The 23543-nt window shown below is 39.2% G+C and overlaps 1 protein-coding gene across 7 annotated transcripts in view; it reads left to right on the plus strand.

Moving 5' to 3' along the window:
- nfat5a (nuclear factor of activated T cells 5a) overlaps positions 1-23543 on the plus strand; it is a 100331-nt gene that overhangs the window by 10920 nt on the left and 65868 nt on the right. For 5 of the 7 annotated variants that reach the window (XM_061969161.1, XM_061969159.1, XM_061969160.1 and 2 more), the window contains exon 2: positions 6011-6082. The exons of 1 other annotated variant lie outside the window; for it this stretch is intronic. In XM_061969161.1, coding sequence (XP_061825145.1) covers positions 6011-6082 — 72 coding nt within the window. Of the gene's footprint in view, positions 1-6010; positions 6083-23019; positions 23360-23543 lie in introns of those variants that run through there. One more of the 7 variants, XM_061969165.1, reaches the window with a different exon arrangement.

Genomic DNA, 23543 nt, shown 5'->3' on the forward strand with positions numbered 1-23543 from the left:
TCTTTAAAATTCATATTATGTTTATAAAGTCAGTAAATACGTCCCTGGACACATGAGGACTTTGAATATGACCAATGTATGATCCTGCAACTACTTGGTATCGGATCGATACCTAAATGTGTGGTATCATCCAAAACTAATGTAAAAAATCAAAGAAGAGAAGGATAAGTGATTATTACATTTTAACAGAAGTGTAGATAGAACATGTTAAAACCGAAAATAAGCAGATATTAACAGTAAATGAACAAGTAGATGAATAATCCATTTTACAGTTTGTCCCTCATAACAATTAGTACTAGCTATCTGTGCACAAATCATCTACATTAACAAAATAATAGGTAGATAAATGACACAATATGTTACTGCATAGACTAATTAGGAATCTTTGTTTGTTTACTTACTACTAAAAGACAAGTTGTCTAGTATGTTCACTATTTTATTTAAAGGGGAACATTATCACAATTTCAGAATGGTTAAAACCATTAAAAATCAGTTCCCAGTGGCTTATTATGTTTTTCGAAGTTTTTTTCAAAATTTTACCCATCACGCAATATCCCTAAAAAAAGCTTCAAAGTGCCTGATTTTAACCACCCGTCCATTTTCCTGTGACGTCACATAGTGAAGCCAACACAAACAAACATGGCGGAAAGAACAGCAAGCTATAGCGACATTAGCTCGGATTCAGACTCGGATTTCAGCGGCTTAAGCGATTCAACAGATTACGCATGTATTGAAACGGATGGTTGTAGTGTGGAGGCAGGTAGCGAAAACAAAATTGAAGAAGAAACTGAAGCTATTGAGCCATATCGGTTTGAACCGTATGCAAGCGAAAACGACACGACAGCCAGCGACACGGGAGAAAGCGAGGACGAATTCGGCGATCGCCTTCTAACCAACGATTGGTATGTGTTTGTTTGGCATTAAAGGAAACTAACAACTATGAACTAGGTTTACAGCATATGAAATACATTTGGCAACAACATGCACTTTGAGAGTGCAGACAGCCCAGTTTTTATCAATTAATATATTCTGTAGACATACCCTCATCCGCGCTCTTTTCCTGAAAGCTGATCTGTCCAGTTTTGGAGTTGATGTCAGCAGGCCAGGGAAGCTAGGGTTGATAGGGGGTTTAGCTCGCTCGTCTGCGGGAACAAACTGCCGCCATTGCTTGCCGTGCTACCGAGGGCCTTTGTCCCTGAATTGCTCACACACTCCGGCAGATTCAATGGGGGTCTGGCGGCAGATTTCTTTGACTTTATCGTTGGAAATGCATCTGCTTTGAGTGTCGCAGGATATCCACACATTCTCGCCATCTCTGTCGTAGCATAGCTTTCGTCGGTAAAGTGTGCGGAACCAACGTCCAATTTCTTGCCACTTTCGCATCTTTGGGCCACTGGTGCAACTTGAATCCGTCCCTGTTCGTGTTGTTACACCCTCCAACAACACACCGACGAGGCATGATGTCTCCAAGGTACGGAAAACAGTCGAAAAAACGGAAAATAACAGAGCTGATTTGACTCGGTGTTTGAGAAAATGGCGGATTGCTTCCCGATGTGACGCCACGTTGTGACGTCATCGCTCCGAGAGCGAATATTAGAAAGGCGTTTAGTTCGCCAAAATTCACCCATTTAGAGTTCGGAAATCGGTTAAAAAAATATATGGTCTTTTTTCTGCAACATCAAGGTATATATTGACGCTTACATAGGTCTGGTGATAATGTTCCCCTTTAAGGACTAAATTACAATAATAAACATATGTTTCATGTACTCTAAGATTTTTTTTTGTCAAAATAAAGCAAATAATGCCATTTTTGTGGTCCCCTTTATTTAGAAAAGTATCTAAAGGTATCAAAATATATTTTGGTACATGTACCAAAATATTTGTATCGGCACAACCCTACCATGTATGGTATACATTTTACCCAAAGGGGTTTTCACGGGTCCACCATTGTAGTCCGTAAGCGCCTTCTTTTTCGCTGTCCTCTTGTTGTGGGGATGACAGGCTCGTACATGGACATGTATCCCCCGCTGTTGCCATTTGTAATATAAAGCAGCATATAGATTACACTTAATCAGTCAGTAGACTCGCTATGGAAGTGCTAAAACTACAACAAGGATGGTGTGGAGAAAGAGCTATGAGAGTGGAGCCACGTAACTAAGAACGCCCAAAAAAAGGGCACATACTGAGGAGACGTGGTTAAAACAGTCTGTAAAACATAATTTATGCTACAACTTGACCAAAGTACCACCATGACATGTTATGTAGACCACAAGGAAGTGTTTTACATGTAGAAAAAAATCGTATGACCCCTTTTGAATGCAGAAATAGTGCAGCCTAAAATCTTGGTTTATTGCTTCTGCGTATTCACCGTGTTCGAACATTTTGAGCTGTTCGATTTTCTGATAAAATGCGGAAGGTTTTGTTTCCCCCGTGAGTGAACTGACTTAGCAGCCATGACATTTGACAAATATCTAACTTGTTTGTGACCTTCATATGCAGTGAATGATGGCGACTGAAGAAAAACAGATTATTATTATTAAAACTGTTTGCCGACTCACTCCTCCATCTCTCCATACTGTCCAGCGTTACGTGTAGTGCACCTCCAAAAAAGTCTTACCTGGCACCTGTAAAGGTTGTGATTGGTTGGCTTATAGCAGGGGTGCTCACACTTTTTCTGCAGGCGAGCTACTTTTCAATTGCTCAAGTCGTGGGCATCTACCTCATTCATATATATAATTTATATTTACTTATTTATGAAATATATGTTTTTGTGAATAAGTTAAAGGTGTTTAATGATAATACAAGAATGTTTAATACATATAGTTAATATTGTTAATAAATTAAAGGTGTTTAATGATAATACAAGTATGTTTAATACATATAGTTAATATTATTAATAAGTTAAAGGTGTTTAAAGATAATACAAGCATGTTTAACACATATAGTTAATATTGTTAATAAGTTAAAGGTGTTTAAAGATAATGCAAGCATGTTTAACACATATAGTTAATATTGTTAACAAGTTAAGGTGTTTAAAGATAATACAGGCATGTTTAACACATATAGATTCCTTTCTTTCATGAAGACAAGAATATAAGTTGTTGCATTACCTGATTCTGATGACTTGCATTGATTGGAATCAGACAGTGGTGCTAAAAACGTCCGCATTTTCGAATGGAGGAGAAAAAAGTCCTCCTTTCTGTCCAATACCACATGAAAGTGGTTGGTTTTTGGCATCTTTTTTGTCCAGCTTCCGTACTCCTTTGTATACACTTTACAAGAAATACATTGTCGGCAAACTCCGTAGCTTGCTAGCTTGTGCACGCCAGCTTTCTGAGACTCTTGTTTTGTTAGCGCAACTGTGCAGTCGGTCTTTGGAGTTTTGACGACAGGTACGGCGCCAGAGTCTGTTGAAATAAAGTGTTTCTCGCCTTCCAGTCGGTAATTTTAATGAGCTGGCAGCAGCCAGCGTCATCTCAGAAGACCCTCGGGTGCCGTGAATGTCAATCAAGTGACGAAAGTGACGTCATAGTGAAGATTTATGATCGCTCATTTTTAGGACTATTTTTTTAATGCCTGGCTGGTGATCGACTGACACCCTCCGAGATCGACCGGTAGCTCGCGATCGACGTAATGAGCACCCCTGGCTTATAGGCATGGTGTTTGCTTTTGTGTAGTCTCTTCTGTCACCACGGTGGTGGTTTGGAAGGTTTGCTATGTGGTTGAACCACGTCCCATACAATTCTCAGCCAAAACACAAGTTAGGCCTCGGCGATATACCCTAGAAATAAAAACGAAAAATTAGATTTACGTTTTCCCAGATCATTTTTCCCTTATTTTCAAAGAATACAAATGCCAGAGATGATTCATAACAAGTTTCACTTTTATGTGATTAAAAGCTAGTGGTTTGAAATGGCACTGCATACACTGCATCTTACTTTTAGCAAAAAAAATTTTGGGAACAGATATAAATTGGACTTTGTATTTAAAAAACAAAAACAAATACAATTTAGATATTGTAGCTAATTCTGGCATATTATCTGTGATGCTTTTGCTCAAATGTTGATCAATATGCATTGTCCTCAAATAGTAAATAATAGAGTTTCTTATAGGAGACAGAACTTCGGTCTTGAATATATCACTTCTGTAAATAAAATTGTAGCATTGAGAGGTTAATATAGTTTTATTGGGTGGATAAACGCATGCTTTCCCACTGTTTGAGCACCACATTTTTAGCGATCGGCGTACAGTGCGACTGCTTTAGTGATCGTTCTCCACTGCACTTCCTTCTTATCATACATGGTATCATCATACATACCTTCTGTCCGGGTTTGTTCCACTGTAAGCCGCTTTTTAGCTGAAGTTTGTTTGTGTTCATGTTCTTGTTTGCCTCGTAAAGAGTTGCATTTCCCCTACTAACTGGATGCTTCGGATGTTGGATCAAGTTAGTTGTGCTGCTGTATTTTTTTAAACCAACTTTGCAGCGTGCAGTCATTCGTTCCATGCCTGTTGCCGCAAAACAAAACCACTGACAAGTCTTTTTTTCTTCTCTTTGGAAAAAACGTCTGACTCTCGTTTGTGTTCGCATTAGCTATGTTGTGCTATTTGTGTGTGTAAATCTGTGCTAAGGCATACTTGCCAACCCTCCCGGATTTTCCGGGAGACCCTCGAAATTCAGCGCCTCTCCCGAAAACCTCCCGGGACAAATTTTCTCCCGAAATTCAGGCGGACTCAGGTCCTCATGGGTTTATTGTTAGGCAGTTTCATTAACGTCCTCCCAGCGCGGCAACAACACACAACAACAGCAGTCACGTTTTTGTATACCGTAAAGCAGTTCGTCTGCCGTAAACAGCAATGTTGTGACACTCTTAAACAGGACAATACTGCCATCTAGTGCATTTGGTGAAAGCACTTTTGTGCGTGCCACACATCAATGCATCATCAGAGACAGGGTGTTCAGCATGGTTAGAAATATAGTGACAGAGAATAGAACAAGGATGGACAATTCAACCCTTAACTCAACAATGAGTAGATGAGTGTTATGTGTGTGTATATGTGTAAATAAATGAACACTGAAATTCAAGTATTTATTTTATATATATATATATATATATATATATAATAAAATATATATATAATAAAATATATATATATATATATATATATATATATATATATAAAATAAAATATATATATATATATATATATATATATATATATATATATATATATACATATAATAAAATAAATATATATATGTGTGTATATATATATATATATTTGTATGTATGTATATATATATATATATATATATATATATATACATATAATAAAATATATATATATATATATATATATATATATATAGCTAGAATTCACTGAACGTCAAGTATGTCTTTTATATATATATATATATATATATATATATATGAAATACTTGACTTGGTGAATTCTAGCTGTAAATATACTCCTCCCCTTTTAGCCACGCCCCCAACCACGACCCCAGCCACGCCCCCTCCCCCTACCTCCCGAAATCGGAGGTCTCAAGGTTGGCAAGTATGTGCTAATAAGGAAATAAGGGGAATCGTCTGCAAAGAGATGTCTAACTTACCAATAAAGTAAATGTATAGCCCAGGACTAGTACCAGTGTTTTACAGTGAGTCAACTGACTAAGCAACCTTGGCATTCGTCGACCAATTACCTCAGAACGAGGTGTTTACTCACAAAAAATTATGTGCTAAAGCCTGACCGATCTTTCTAAATTCCAGCTAGTATGGGTACGACCCACCTTCGCAAATGCCCTTTTCTCAGATGTTGAACGGGGAGCACAGGCGTCTGCTATTTAGCGAAATTCCGCTATTCTTCTAGCCAAGTGTTATTTTTTTGAAATTGCAATTATAAAACCATTAAGTGGCTGCTTAAAACTAACCACGCTAGCAGGGCAGGTACAGCTTGCGCTAACTGGTGTGTCCACACTGTCTAAATATATCTTATTATTCTGGTCTAACAGGCGGACACATCCCCCTGGCAGAGACAACTTCCTTAAGAGAATTCTGCTATTGTTACATGAAACCATACTCAGGTTTGTGCCGGGTTTTTTTTAACTAAATATAGCCATCATATTATGTATTCATGAAATGTCTTGTAGTGATGTAGTAAAGACATTTTCTCAAACCAAACACAACACTAAACTCATGAAATAAAACTATAGATGTTGTACATTTTGGAATGGCATGTTTGATATGGTGAAGATATGAAAGAATGACTCCTTGATGCTGGGGTACAGTCATTAAAAAGAGGTGTGGCTTTCAGTTTATAGCATCTAATACACAGGTGTCAAACTTGAGGCCAGATCTGGCCCTATAGCATCGAATACACAGGTGTCAAACTTGAGGCTAGTTCTGGCCCACCACATCATTTATGTGGCCTGTTCCGAGCATTTTTATTTTGGTTATCAAAAATAAGAACTTAAATATCTGCTTGTCACTTTAAGATTTCAGATCAAGTTATCCATCAATCTGTTGGCACAACATAAAATATTCAATATAAGTTGAAAACTGCGTAACAAGGCTATTGTACATTTATATTAGGGCTGTCAATGTTAAAGGGGAACATTATCACCAGACCTATGTAAGCGTCAATATATACCTTGATGTTGCAGAAAAAAGACCATATGTTTTTTTAACCGATTTCCGAACTCTAAATGGGTGAATTTTGGCGAATTAAACGCCTTTCTATTATTCGCTCTCGGAGCGATGACGTCACATCGGGAAGCAATCCGCCATTTTCTCACTTTCGTCGGTGTGTTGTCGGAGGGTGTAACAACACGAACAGGGACGGATTCAAGTTGCACCAGTGGCCCAAAGATGCGAAAGTGGCAAGAAATTGGACGAAATTTGTTCAAAATACCAGGCTGTGGGGAAAGCCGACGAAATGGTCAGTCGTTTGTTCCGCACACTTTACCGACGAAAGCTATGCTACGACAGAGATGGCAAGAATGTGTGGATATCCTGCGACACTCAAAGCAGATGCTGACATCAACTCCAAAACTGGACAGATCAGCTTTCAGGAAAAGAGAGCAGATGCAGGTATGTCTACAGAATATATTAATTGATGAAAGCTTTATTCATTACTCGCGGTTTTACCTAAATTATTATACATCCATCCATCCATCTTCTTCCGCTTATCCGAGGTCGGGTCGCGGGGGCAGCAGCCTAAGCAGGGAAGCCCAGACTTCCCTCTCCCCAGCCACTTCGTCCAGCTCTTCCTGTGGGACCCCGAGGCATTCCCAGGCCAGCCGGGAGACATAGTCTTCCCAACGTGTCCTGGGTCTTCCCCGCGGCCTCCTACCGGTCGGACGTGCCCTAAACACCTCCCTAGGGAGGCGTTCGGGTGGCATCCTGACCAGATGCCCGAACCACCTCATCTGGCTCCTCTTGATGTGGAGGAGCAGCGGCTTTACTTTGAGCTCCTCCCGGATGGCAGAGCTTCTCACCCTATCTCTAAGGGAGAGCCCCGCCACCCGGCGGAGGAAACTCATTTCGGCCGCTTGTACCCGTGATCTTGTCCTTTCGGTCATAACCCAAAGCTCATGACCATAGGTGAGGATGGGAACGTAGATCGACCGGTAAATTGAGAGCTTTGCCTTCCGGCTCAGCTCCTTCTTCACCACAACGGACCGATACAGCGTCCGCATTACTGAAGACGCCGCACCGATCCGCCTGTCGATCTCACGATTCACTCTTCCCTCACTCGTGAGCAAGACTCCGAGGTACTTGAACTCCTCCACTTGGGGCAAGATCTCCTCCCCAACCCGGAGATGGCACTCCACCCTTTTCCGGGCGAGAACCATGGACTCGGATTTGGAGGTGCTGATTCTCATCCCAGTCGCTTCACACTCGGCTGCGAACCGATCCAGTGAGAGCTGAAGGTCCTGGCCAGATGAAGTCATCAGGACCACATCATCTGCAAAAAGCAGAGACCTAATCCTGCAGCCACCAAACCAGATCCCCTCAACGCCTTGACTGCGCCTAGAAATTCTGTCCATAAAAGTTATGAACAGAATCGGTGACAAAGGGCAGCCTTGGCGGAGTCCAACCCTCACTGGAAACGTGTCCGACTTACTACCGGCAATGCGGACCAAGCTCTGGCACTGATCATACAGGGAGCGGACTGCCACAATCAGACAGTCCGATACCCCATACTCTCTGAGCACTCCCCACAGGACTTCCCGAGGGACACGGTCGAATGCCTTCTCCAATTATTATTATTATACATAAACTGTGTTTACCAATAATTTAGCTTAAAAACATTTATTTTTTTCAATCATTCGAGTACATTCGGGTAGTCTTGTGTAATGCAGTATTTTGTGTCTATTTAGGTATGGTTAACCTGAGTGCTGAAATCGTGGACAATTATATGTTCCTAGCGCACCTGAAATGGGCTGTCTGCACTCTCAAAGTGCATGTTGTTGCCAAATGTATTTCATATGCTGTAAACCTAGTTCATAGTTGTTAGTTTCCTTTAATGCCAAACAAACACATACCAATCGGTTAGAAGGCGATCGCCGAATACGTCCTCGCTTGCTGTCGTGTCGTTTTCGTCGTTTTCGCTTGCATACGGTTCAAACCGATATGGCTCAATAGCTTCAGTTTCTTCTTCAATTTCGTTTTTGCTACCTGCCTCCACACTACAACCATCCGTTTCAATACATGCGTAATCTGTTGAATCGCTTAAGCCGCTGAAATCCGAGTCTGAATCCGAGCTAATGTCGCTATACCTTGCTGTTCTATCCGCCATGTTTGTTTGTATTGGCATCACTATGTGACGTCACAGGAAAATGGACGGGTGTTTATAACGATGGTTAAAATCAGGCACTTTGAAGCTTTTTTTTAGGGATATTGCGTGATGGGTAAAATTTTGAAAAAAACTTCGAAAAATAAAATACGCCACTGGGAACTGATTTTTAATAGTTTTAACCATTCTGAAATTGTGATAATGTTCCCCTTTAACGCGTTAACAACGCATATTATTAATTAAATAAAAATTATCCCCTTACCATAAATGAATGATGATTAATCAAAGTGTATGTTTTGACCCCGCCTGAAGGCAGTGGTCACCTCACACACCAGTGATAGTTAGAGCAATGCGCTCTAACTATCATATGTATTAATGTGGCCAGAAATGGTACTGCAATCAGTCAAAATTCTGTAGTCCCCTCCCTCTCTCCCTGGCTGAGGTTGCCAGATACATAGCCCAATCCAGCTGGATAGACTGGGCTTCAAACTTCCACTGCCTCTTACTATTTTACACAGCAATGAGGCTATTTTCAGGTAGAAGTATGTCATGCCTGCGTACAATATCACAACAATCATATGGTTATTGTCAGTACTATCAGAAAACAAAGACTAAAACCAACTACAACCAACGCTAGCAATGGTTATACTGGTGAAAATGAGTAGAGCATGCTTAGCAGCCTAATGTACTCCCACAACTAAAGCGGAGACATTTTACCAAGGTATGCCTATAGGCTACACCAATGAGGAATTATTTGATCATGTGATTTGGCTGTCTCCATACGTTTCCCATTGCCATGATGACAGCCGTGCTAATGTTGGAACCCATTTCCTCAGCATATTGAGAAGGAAATAGGCACTGACACTACCCATATCCACATAGGTTTTATCTGTCCAAAATTTATTTTGCCCTGTCAGTTGGAATACATATCGACATACATGCTACAGCCATATATTTCCCCCGTTAGCCTGTATGTTGATGTATCATTGACATGCTAAGCATTACACTAGGAGCGAAGCACCATCACGCTAAGTTTTCGTTGCAGAAACATACTATCTTTGTTAGACAATATCATAGACTGTATTGGACAATATAGTTTACATATCAAAAGACCATTTCCATTTATTACAAGTAATAAGAAAACGTAAATGCCTGACTTACCTATCAAGGTGGAAATGAGCAAGTTTGGCGTCGGATGAGAAAATCTTCTCCGCCTTCAATCGTCTCCATATTTCAAAGGCATCCCCGATACAAATCCTGGTTTTGTTAAGTTGAGAATGGTAACTTTTAGATTGACTAAGGTCTGACATGTTTAGTAACTTTACCAGTGGCAGTAGCCAGACCAAAGTGGCAACCTGGATGTGACACACTCACAGACTTTCTAATTGTTCAAACGGTGGAGGGCGGGACATGGAAATGAAAACAATAACAAGATTTCGGGGCTGTAAATCTAATTTTGAAATGAGTATATCCCGGCTGAACTACTGTTATCAGTTACAGAGGTATTGGAAAAGAAGATGATTTATTAATACCTTTTGACATATCAGGAACAATTAATGATGACTTGACATGAAATTATTACATATGGCTCCTTTTTAAGTGATGAAAGTTTGAGACCTGCTCTATCATAAAGCTTCACACTGAATGTATTCTGTTTTAAGTTAAGCAGGACATACCCCTGTTAAAGAAACATGTTTATTTTTATTAAGTTAAGCAGAAAATATTTATATTTTCGACAAAAAAACTAAAATGTCCACCTAATTCTACCTGTACTTACTGTCACCAAGTTTTGAGCAAATCAATGACTTGCAGTTCAATGAAACATTTAGAAAATGTTTCTGTATGACATTCTTACTACAAAATTGCATTTGTATCCAAATATTCGGGTATTTTTCTAAGTTCATTTTATTTATACACGCAAATAATAACCTGTGATTAATTACAGAATTAGTGTGATTAATCTGATTAAAAATGTTTATTCATTAGCATACCTGCCAACTACTCCGGTTTTCCTGTAATTAGTACGGTTTTCATCAACCTATTCCGGGTTACGGTTGCAGTGATAAAAAATACGGTTTTTCATTAATTAAAAAAATATATTTAAAAAAAAGTTTTATTCACGAAATCGCGTAACAACAATGACAATCGACACTGCTTCCCGTAACTTCCTATCGAGCCATTCCGAATGCCATGCACGAGGCTATTTATAGCACCGCTGCCAAGCACGAGGCACCTGTTGCCCATTGTTTCCAAACGAGCGAACGATCATGGAATCAGCCGGAGAAAAATCGCAAACGAGTCTTAAACCGAAAAGAAAACTGCAGTCATTCCGTGAAGAATATTCAAAAGCCTATCCGGGAATAATTATCCGTTCCAAAAAGGGTGAAAACTACGCGAATTGCACCTTGTGCAGACAAGATTTTTCGATCGGACACGGAGGAATTAGCGATGTAGAAGACCACGCTGGGACAAAAAAACACAAGTCTAATGCCGTTGCTAGCGATACAAGTAGAAAACTTTCAACGTCTTTCGTCGCCCAAACAGATTCTTTGGATGTGATAAATGCCGAAGTTTTATTTATGGAGGCAATAATTGAGCATGCACTTCCAATCGCACTGGCTGATCACATGGGACAGTTATTTCGGAAAACGTTTCCCGACTCGAAAATCGCCAAAAAATATGGATGTGGTCGAACCAAAACATCAAACATTATTCAGTTGACAATAAAGTTACCATATCATTTTTGCAGTACGATCAATCTGATAGAATACATTTTTTAGCCACAAAAAGGTAATGACACCAATGTTATCTATTGGAATTGTTTAGTACTGTTATACTGTTAAAAGTGTTTATACTATTTATGCTTTCAAGTCCAAGTTGAAGAAATCTTGTTAAATGTTGACAGCATAACTACCAAAATACAGAAGTATGTCCTTAATATTTTTGCAGTGCTATTTCTGTTGAAAAGTTAAAATGATTACATTAGAGATGTGATGTGCCACTTTTCAAGTGTCTGATGGCTTAAATTAATTTTCATTAATTTTTCATATTTTTAATTCTTTTGAAAGGCTTACAAAAAAACTACATTTGAATTGTAATTCCATGCTATTGACAGGACTATTAATTTTAATGAAGTTATCTTACCATGTTTACAGTATGATAATTGTGATAGAAATGTGAATTTTAGGCACAGAATATTTTTTACAATTGAACAAGGCAGTAGATTATACAAGCTTGGACAGAAAGATACTAATGACACCAATTTTTTTTAATGGAATTGTTTAGTACTGTTTTACCATTTGTTTACTGTAAAAAGTGTTTATACTGTTTATACTTTCAATTAACAAATTGAAGTCTTGTGAAAGGTTGACAGGATAACTGGCATTAACTGTCAAAATAATTTCAAACTATTGAAGTTAGCTTACAGAATAAACATGTCAATCAACCCATATGATTTTTGCTGTAATATTTTTGTTTTGAAAAGTCACTGTGACTGATAGAAAAGTGATTGTTTTAGCAACATTTTAACCTGTCTGAATGCTAATAATCATTTTGCGTCGGGGGGCGAACCTGAACCCTCCACCAGGACTTGGTCCTGGCCCCTGGACCCTGGCTACTAGGTTTTTCTGATTTCAAAAGTTGGCAGGTATGCATTAGTATTCAGTATTACAAATGGCCAGCTGAGGGCCACGATAAAAAGCATTAAAAAGCATCTTAGGAATGCACCCTGAACACCCAAATGGGCACCCTTGAGCCCTGTCTGATACTTTTCAATTCTTATTGTTTTGTTACCTTACAGAGATCCCTGGTTAAAAGTGACTTTCAATTAGTTTAGCTCCAATAACTCTCTTCAGGCTGCTTCAGTTGCAATTGTAATGGTTCACGGGGGGTGTCTAATATTGAAATAGTCTCTTCTGTAGTCAAGCTGTCCTCTGAGCAACTTATGACCTGTGCAGGCCACATTTTAAGTCACATTTGAACATGTTTAACCGTCGTACAAGTCGCAAATAGGTGATCATTTATTTTCAGCTAGAGAGGGGAAGTAAATATTCAGGGCAAAAAACATGTTTGCCCACACAACGCTCAAAATTTAAGGGATGAAAATGTGGAACAGACTAAGTAAAGAACTCCAGTTATGTTCTAATATAAGCCAGTTGCAGAAGCAAGTTAGTATGAAATATTATGTATTTATTCATCATATAATGTCTATCACCATTTACTCCTGTATTTGTTTTTTACCTAACCTATAGAAATCATTTTCCTACTCGCCCATAACTGTGGTGACACACGCGGAGAGGCAAGCATTCTAAAAGCAGCTTGAATGCTGCCTCAGGCTGGGCGATAAGGACCAAAACTGATATTGCAGTATTTTTAGTCCAAATACTCTTTTTAAAAAAAAAAAAAGGTGCAAATTGGTTATGGTTGCCTCAGTGTTTCACGGTAAGATAACCAGTGTTGAGAGCACTCAGTTAGTTTAGTTTAGTTTATTAAGGATCCCCATTAGTCTACACTGCAGTGGAGACTATTCTTCCTGGGGACCAGGCAAAAAACATCACACAATCACAAAACAAAAGATTACAATGCAGTACAACATGATCAAATAAAAAAATATTGTAATACCAAAATAGCAACAACAAAGAACCAAAAAAAACAAAACAATAACTTTGAGTTTACATAATAATGTTTATACCAAAGATAAAAAGAGCAATATAAAAATATATATATATATTTTTGCAAAAATGAAACAAAAAACCAATTACCTAAAATATACACATTAGTGTACGAAAGACAAACAATAAGTGACGAAAAAGTACCATCCCTCCATTTTCTACTGCTTGTCCCATAATCAATAAAATAGTCGATCAATAAAACCAGTCATGACATTAGGTACAATCTAGAATAATCTCTTCCCGCAATACTTCTCCTCTTAGTCTATTCTTAAAACCCACTATGCTGGTGATTGATACCAGATATTGTGGAAGTCAATTCCAGTAAGTGATTGCCCTATACATAACAGTCTTTTTCAAAACATCAGTTTTGGGTTTTTGACTGGTGAGAGCACCTCTTAGGGCTGGTACCATAGTTGTGACTGTCATTAGCAAGCAACAGCTGAGAATACAGATAAGGTTTATGGTATGTATAGATTTAAAAAAAAAATAGAATCAAACTACACGCTAGTCTTTCACCAACTCTCATCCATGACAATTCATTATGCATGATCTCAATACCAGTCCTAAATGAGCAATGGAGAGCTAGTCTGGCAGCTCTGTTTTGGGTAAACTGGATTTTATTTAGTTCTTGTTTAGATGTACTAGACCAGATTGCTGGGCAGTAGTCAAGATGTGAAAATACAAGTCATTGTATAACGTGCTTAGTGGTTGTGTTAGTTAAAAACTAGGCACTTCTTCTTATGATTGAGATGCTTCTGCTCATTTGTGTTACTATGTTATTAATGTGAGTGGCCCAAGTTAGTCTTTCTATTGAAACAGATAATTTTTGTTTATAAGTTGTAACGTAATGTGTTGTTTATTCTTTAAAAAGTAATAAGTTAGCAGTTACTATGTCAAAGCAATTTTGTGTTCATTTTGTTTATGAATGTTAGGTTTATATCCTCAGGCTTGTGAGGGGATAGATGGAGCTTCTTCTCGCTCACTGCGGTAAAATCCACTGTTTTAGTTTAAAAGTACTTTTCAGCCGCTACACTACAGTACCTTAGTCCACACAGGCTATGGGTAGAGGCACTTTAAAACAGAGCTGTAAACATAATAATAATAATAATAGTGGATTGGATTTAATTGGATTCAACTAGATACTCATCATTCATTCACTCCACATTCAAATTTTTGTGGTGATAAGCTACATTTGTAACCTGGGGTTGACTGACGGAAGCGTGGCTGCCAATTTGCGCCTACGGCCCCTCCAACCACCACCTATCATTCATTTACCAGTGTGAGCTGCATGACAGGGAAAAGGAAACTAAGGAGCTTATTGACTACATTGTCGGACTGCAATGGCGGACCCACAAAGCACTTTGGGTAAATGTATACCATATATGGATAATCAGGTGTTGTCATCGGTGTGAAAAACTTCAGAAGTTTTGCATATTCCAAACGGCTTGTTTTGAGAAAGTAAGAAGGAAGGCAAGATTATTTTCTAAATATCTCTGCAATGCGTCTATAGTCTGATTTCAAAATTTCAGGACCTATGCAGATCCCAAATTGACAACAGGTACAAATGGGTACGAAAAGTAGTTTTTTTAAAGTTTTTTTTCAGAGTACCGTATTTTCCGCACCATTAGCCGCACCTAAAAACCACAAATTTACTCAAAAGCTGACAGTGCGGCTTTTAACCCGGTGCGCTTTATATATGGATAAATATTAAGATTCATTTTCATAAAGTTTCGATCTCGCAACTTAGGTAAACAGCCGCCATCTTTTTTCCCGGTAGAACAGGAAGCGCTTCTTCTTCTACGCAAGCAACCGCCAAGGTAAGCACCCGCCCCCATAGAACAGGAAGCGCTTCTTCTTCTACTGTAAGCAACCACCCGCCCCCGGAAGAAGGAGAAAAAACGCGCGGATATCACCGTACGTTTCATTTCCTGTTTACATCTGTAAAGACCACAAAATGGCTCCTACTAAGCGACAAGGATCCGGTTCATGAAAAGACGCAATCTCTCCATCCGCACACGGATTACTACCGTATTTCACAGCAACTGATATTCCTGTGAACCGCACTGTGGAACGGGAGCACGTACGGTGAATATTCGCACCACAGGGAATGAGAAGTCATCCTTCACTGTGGTTCTAGCTTGCCATGCTAACTTCCACCCATGGTGATATTCAAAAGGAAGACCTTGCCAAAAGAGACCTTTCCAGCCGGCGTCATCATAAAAGCTAACTCGAAGGGATGGATGAAGAAAAGATGAGCGAGTGGTTAAGGTAAGTTTAAGTTTACGCGAAGAGGCCGGGTGGCTTTTTTCACGCAGCTCTGTCCATGTTGATATACGTATGTTTGTGATTGCACATTTGCGTACATTTTGGGAGTGAACAGAGTTGTTAGAACGCTGGTTTTTAATATATTATTAAAGTTTGACTGACCTATCTGACTGTTTTTTTGACATTCCTTTAGCGCAGTTAGATGCGGCTTACAACACGGGGCGGCTTATTGGTGGACAAAGTTTTGAAATATGCCGTTCATTGAAGGCGCGGCTTTTAACCCAGGGCGCCTTATGGTGCGGAAAATACGGTAGGTCAAATATTCGAATAACTAAATTAAGAGCTTCCTCTGGGAAGCAATACTTTTTGTCATGAATAAAATACTTCTGTAAACAAAAATGTAGCATTGCACATTGCATAACAATCTCCAACATTTAGAATAATAAAGTGCAAAGTAAAAACTGTTTTGAATAAAATCCTTCTGTAAATAAAAATGTAGTGTTGTACATCGTATGCAAATAAATAATAAAGTAAAACATTGAGAGGACTATAATTGCAGTAAGTGGATAAAGTAAACGCTTTCATTCACACATCTTGGCGGCGTGCAGAGCGACCGCTTTAGTGATCGTTCTCCACTGTGCTTCTTTCTCATCATACATTCCTTGTGTAGTGTCAATGATTCCACCGCAGTAAGCGGTTTTTAGCCGGAGTTTGTTTTTTTGTTGTTGCGCACTCAACTGGAGGCTTCCGTTTCAGATGCTGGAACAGGTTTGTTGTGCTGCTGCCTTTTTTAAACAGACTTTGCAGCGTGTAGTCATTTGTTCCTCGCCTGTTGCCGCAGAACTAGACTTTTCTTTTCTTTGGAACAAACGTCTCGCTCTTGTTAGCGTTAGCATTAGCCGTGTGTTGAACTCTGTGGACTCTATATGCCTAGTCTGATCCTCTTTTTTCTTTTTCTTTTACGGTCTTTACAGCAATCCTCAGGTTCACAACACAAAACTTCCTCATGCACAATATGTATTATGTCCATTATCGCAGTTAAGACTAGCTCGTTGATTCACAAACCTCGGAATCCTGTATGTCTGAACACAGCTTGTCTCCAGGCCTGTACAGTGCGACAAATTTACTTGCATATGCAACTAAAAATAGATTGATCATCCATCCATCCATCTTCTTCCGCTTATCCGAGGTCGGGTTGCAGGGGCAATAGCCTAAGCAGGGAAGCCCAGACTTTCCTCTCCCCAGCCACTTCGTCCAGCTCCTCCCGGGGTATCCCGAGGCGTTCCCAGGCCAGCCGGGAGACATAGTCTACCCAACGTGTCCTGGGTCTTCCCCGTGGCATCCTACCAGTCGTTCGTGCCCTAAACATCTCCCTAGGGAGGCGTTCGGGTGGCATCCTGACCAGGTGCCCGAACCACCTCATCTGGCTCCTCTCGATGTGGAGGAGCAGCGGCTTTACTTTGAGCTCCTCCCGGATGACATATCTTCTCACCCTATCTCTAAGGGAGAGCCCCGCCACCCGGCGGAGGAAACTCATTTCGGCCGCCTGTACCCGTGATCTTGTCCTTTTGGTCACAACCAAAAGCTCATGACCATAGGTGAGGATGGGAACGTAGATCGACCGGTAAATTGAGAGCTTTGCCTTGCGGCTCAGCTCAATCTTCACCTTAACGGATCGATACAGCGTCCGCATTACTGAAGACGTCGATCCACTCTTCCCTCACTCGTGAACAAGACTCCGAGGTACTTGAACTCCTCCACTTGTAGCAGGGTCTCCTCCCCAACCCGGAGATGGCACTCCACCTTTTTCCAGGCGAGAACCATGGACTCGGACTTGGAGGTGCTGATTCTCATCCCAGTCGCTTCACACTCTGCTGCGAACCGATCCAGTGAGAGCTGAAGATCCTGGCTAGATGAAGCCATCAGGACCACATCATCTGCAAAAAGCAGAGACCTAATCCTGCAGCCACCAAACCGGATCCCCTCAACGCCTTGACTGCGCCTAGAAATTCTGTCCATAAAAGTTATGAACAGAATCGGTGACAAAGGGCAGCCTTGGCGGAGTCCAACCCTCACTGGAAACGTGTCCGACTTACTGCCGACAATGCGGACCAAGCTCTGACACTGATCGTACAGGGAGCGGACCCCATACCCCATACACTCTGAGCACTGCCCACAGGACTTCCCGGGGGACACGGTCGAATGCCTTCTCCAAGTAAGACTAAAAAAAAAATAGCACTCATGCGAAACCAGATTTCAACCCTTTCGTTCTCATTTTTCTCCTAAAATAAATCCATAAAAAGTGGATCAAATAGAGTAAGATTTGGGTAAAAGAAACATTGTTGTCAGCAGACCAAGCTAGTACTATGTCAACTCTCTGTGCATCTGTGGATGAAGCTTGGTGGTTTATCGACGCTGGAAAACTTACCGACTTAATTTATATTTATCGTCGGTTAATTGACTGTTATTTGGGACACTTCATATTTTTCCAAATTTCTTTGTGTTACTAAAAATGTTCATTCGGTAGCACCGGTGCTCCTAGTGAAAAAGCCAAGCATACAGCCCTGGTCTCTCTTCAAAACACAGTAGCCGTCAAGAGTCTTAATGACCAATATCCCACTTTCCAGCCTTCACAATAAAAGCGCCTGTCTGATTTAAAAAGTGTCTCGGTAAAATAGAATGTTTTTCTGGACATTGGCTGTTTTGTATTTTGTTTGGTTAGTTTGCTGTGACGATTGGAACAATATTTCATATTTCTTAAAATTGAATTTATTAACATTATTGAAGTGTGCAAATTACAATTCAGTTGAACTTGTGTATTACAAAATGCATTGTGTTTATGCAAAATTTGCATGTTTTCTATATATTAGTACCAGTTCAGAAGTACTGATTTGGTACTAGTATCTGCAAACATGTAAACGATACCCACTCCTGACTAAGACTAAACATACTGTAGCTTTACTGTGAAAAATCCATTCTTTTATTGTTGTTTTTCTTGTCTAATGATTGTCCACTTAGTCCATATTGTACTGAGCAGCCAACACAGATGCATGTATCACATTCATATGTCACAATATTTGTAATTACTTACTGTCACTCTGTTGTGCTGTTTGTTTCTTCACGAAGAAGAGTTGTACTGCATTAGTTGTAACCAAATACAGATTTATTTATGTTGTCAAGGCACCGGCGGACAACAGTGTAGCTTATATCCATAAATGTATTGTGATTACACGTCACTTACAATAATTGCAGTAATAACTAACGTTACCTGCCGGTGTGTGTGAGTTGATGAGTGCCATTTCTGTGTGATTGCAATGTGAGGAGGGCCAGCTCATGAGTGAACAGTAAACATTTGCTCTGTGACCCTGAAGCAGCTCACTTGAGCATGCCACAGCCTTTAAATCACATGATTGTTGTTTTTTGTTTTGCATATTTGTACCAGAAATGTCGGTGGTATGCGTTCGTATTGGGGTCAGGCTCGCGCTGTGTAATCAGAGATTTAGTTAGGCACATGATGCCTGTCGTGCAGCAGGGGTAGAAGTATGGAAGTAGAATTGTCTCACATCAACTTATATATATATATATATATATATATATATATATATATATTATTATTAATACATATGCATATATTAATAAATATACAAATGTGATATACAAATAAATGAATAATTTGTATAAATAAACGCGTATTTGTAAATATATTTTTGAGATTTGAAAATATATACAAATAAAATGTATAAATATAAAAATGTGACGTACAAATAAATCAAGAATTTGTATAAATGTGTATTTGTAAATATATTTTTGAGATTTGAAAATATATACAAATAAAATTTATGAATATAAAAATGTGACATACAAATAAATCAAGAATGTGTATAAATGTGTATTTGTAAATATATTTTTGAGATTTGAATATAAATATGCTTGATTTTGTATTTGTATGTGTATTTGTATTGAATTTGCATATGTGGATCGCTTTTTTGCTTTTCTGTCAATGAGATTCCTACCACAAACCAGATGCACAAATAAATGTGACCAAGTTTGAATGTGGAGTTACACACTCCCCTGAACAACCAGCAGAGGGCACTGCAGCCAGAGCGGTCTGGGTCACAGACATAGTCAGACAATGGCGAGCCAATCGTAGGCACACTAGGGAGGGTCATATAGTGGATTAAATGGATGGGTAAGTAATAACTAGTATTGATAACTGTTTCAGGTGTGTTGTAGTAGTGCCTTGGTTGTATCTACTAGATAGTTTAGTCAGTCACTGGCAACGTTAGCCAGCTAGCAGCTAACGAAGTAGAGCTAAGGCCAAGGCTATTAAGGCCTACTTCACTAGTAGTAGTAGTACTGAAATGCTGTATCTGTACATTACTGGAGGATCTTTGTTTTCTCCTACTTCCATTTTTACTTCGTTAGATATTTTGGATGTTGCCAGACGTCGTCGTCACATCAACACCTGTAAAAGCTGAGTGACTGACTAAACTATCTAGTAGATACAACACACCTGAAACAGTTATCAATACTAGTTATTACTTACCCGTGCATTTAATCCACTATACAACCATGGCACTACTACAACACACCTGAAACAGTTATCAATTACTTACTCATCCATTTAATCCACTATATGACCCTCCCTAGTGTGCCTCTGATTGGCTCGCCGGTGTCTGACCATGTCTGTGACCCAGACCGCTCTGGCTGCAGTGCCCTGTGCTGGTTGTTCAGGGGAGTGTGTAACTCCACATTCAAACTCGGTCACATTTATTTGTGCAACTGGTTTGTGGTAGGAATGTCTCATCGACACAAAAGCAAAAAAGCGATCCACATATGCAAATTCAATACAAATACAAAATCAAGCATATTTATATTCAAATCTCAAAAATGTATTTACAAATACACGTTTATTTATACAAATTCTTGATTTATTTGTATGTCACATTTTTATATTTATACATTTTATTTGTATATATTTTCAAATCTCAAAAATATATTTACAAATATGCGTTTATTTATACAAATTATTTATTTGTATATCACATTTGTATTTGTATATTTATTAATATATGCATATGTATATTAATATCATGTTGATATATATATATATAAGTTGATGTGAGACAATTCTACTTCCATAAAGGAGGATCTAGTTAAAGTTGAATTTGGGAACATCTTAAAGCGCAGTTTTGGGAATTTGACAAACTGCAATAGAAACTATCCATCCATCCATCCATTTTCTACCGCTTATTCCCTTTGGGGTCGCGGGGGGCGCTGGAGCCTATCTCAGCTAGTCGCAAGGAAATATGCACACAAGTTTTTTTTCGTCGTTGGTGAATACTTGTTTAATTTTGCATTTAGGATTCAAGAGTAGTTAATTTAAAAGTGTTTTATGTAAAAATTTGGTTTTCTAAATTGCACTTTTAAGATGGTCACTAATGAGGTTATAAGTGGCGGTGCTCCGAGTAAGATTTGGCTGATACCGATCACTTGCATTGACTGTATTTTAAAAAAAATGTAATAATGAGTCGTAGTGGATATATGTGGAGGTTGATTTGTGTCTTTATCACCAAAGCTTTATTTTTTTATTTTATTTTATTTTTTTACACTAAATTAGTTTTTTGCGTTACAATTTTGTAAACTGATTTTTTTTCCATCAAATTATGGTGACAATTTAATTGAACAAAAATGTGTGAGCAAATGAGAAAATTCTGTTAAAATACAGTGTTTTAAAATTCATTTGGTAAAATTCAATGTATAGAAATGGTGTCGAAATATTGATTGCTTCAAAAGTTCAGACCAACTTCTGGTAAATTAAGATTGAAGCATTCAATCTTGTCTTAGAACAAGCCAATGAGGTGTCTATCTAATAATAACCTTTGTATCAATTATATTGCTTGGCTTTTAATGACGTCACGTCAGTTTTATTAAATGTGTGGTGGTCAAGCAGCATCTGTTCTCAATGGGTACAAAGCGTCATTTATCCTTTCTCGAAAAAAAATGCCCTATGCTTGCATTGTTTTCAGCTGTACGAACTGTTCAAATCGCGAAAAGGATACCTGTTTCATAAGAGTTCCTTGAGAGGTCATCAAGAAGAGTGGACGAGTGCACAATTTTACGAAAGACTATGACAAAAGTGGCACAGACTCCAGTACAAGGCAGCAGCGCCAAAGAGCGCACAAGTCTTCAGTGACGACATCTTTAAAGGCATGTTTGATATACTTTTAATATACTTTGTTCGTGTAGTATTTCCCGTTGAAGTATTAGCTTGATATTATTTGTATTTTCAATTTTAACAAACAGAAACCATAAAGTCAGGGTCGATACTTTGTCAGGAAAAGTGCTTCTACGTCTCCTCTTGTTTATTTTGTACAGACATGTGTCAAGAGCATTAAGTTAGATTTGCTGATACCTGTAGAAAGCCTGAAGTATGTACTTTCACTAATACAATGTATCCAAAAGTTACTTTGATAAAAGTAACAGAGTAAATTTAGCGCGTTAATACCCACCTCTGTTGGGATCTACTCTTATGATGTGTAGGGAAGCCTGTTTTGGGGTGGACAAAGCAGTGGGAGTGTATGGGACAAGTTTAATCTAGCTCGGGGGAACAGAAACAATATTAGGCCTGTTAAAAAGGAAATGTTTCTTCATGATGTCATAAAAACTTCAAAAGCAATCACTTCGGTGACTCTCAGAAGGGAAGCAAATAAGTGAAGACACTTATTTGGGTGGGATGGGTTTTTCTCACATTTGGTGCTCATAAACAGACTCCTGGGTCGCAATCCTGATAGATAGAGCGTCATTAAAAAGTCCGCTTTGCATAGTAGAGGAAAAATGAACCGAATACAAATGCTGAGATGGAAATCCCAAAAGCCACCAGTTGCAGAATAGCCTGTAAAATGAAGTTTGCTGTCATGCTTGCCTTGCTTTGCAAATGTAAACAAAGTGCCGCCTCATCGTGTGAATGTATATACCGGTAGGCATTTACTAACAGGAATGTCAACACTAGTGGCTCCTCTTGCCCGTCCCGTTTACACAGTAATAGATACGGCAGTGGTTTGTACCTTGTTTATGTCTTGTGCAGTTAACACAGAGCCACGAGGCACCACATCGGTATCACGTTACCAACGAGAAACTGTGCAAAAGGAGCTGAAGTAGATGGACTTCTAAGACTTGATATGACAGTCGGGCATTGATTTTGGACAAGTGGTAATGCACTGTATGACGTATTCTTGAACATATCCGCTCTTTGACAATCTTGCCTCCAGTGTGGATTGTTTGCATGCGTTTGCACTTTGCACAAGCTAAGATGTTGGCAAGTTCGCTGGAGAAAGAAGCTTAGAAGATTATGTGGGTTGTTGTTCAGCATGTGTGTCTTGTGCAGTGATCACACTTGCCAATGTGGTCTTGGCTTCCAGTTGACCCTTTCTTCTTCTTGGAAGTCAAGTGAGCTCCGTGTTTTTCAGTAGTGTTATGCTGTAATGATGCATGGTCCTAACGTCGATTAACACACTACTTTAGGAGATGGATGCTCGTTAGCAGCATTTGTCCTTTTTGGCTTTAGCACTAGGGTCTCAAGAACAGGAGAGGAACCCTAGGAAAAACGAAAAGACGCGAAATAGCAGGTCAGTAGTTTGATTCCACTTGGTGTCTTGTACTTGTCAATATATTAGAGCTGTGTGAGTACTGGGCAGGACCTGGTTGTGTTGCAGTAAACGTACAAAGTGATAAAAAGCCCAAACGCTTTGATTGATGCCGTTTTCACTTAATGTTGCTCAACTTTGACAGACATGTGCTAGTCCATTCCCT

The sequence above is a fragment of the Nerophis lumbriciformis genome, linkage group LG08 (assembly GCF_033978685.3).
Source record: "Nerophis lumbriciformis linkage group LG08, RoL_Nlum_v2.1, whole genome shotgun sequence".
NCBI classification, from domain to species: domain Eukaryota; kingdom Metazoa; phylum Chordata; class Actinopteri; order Syngnathiformes; family Syngnathidae; genus Nerophis; species Nerophis lumbriciformis.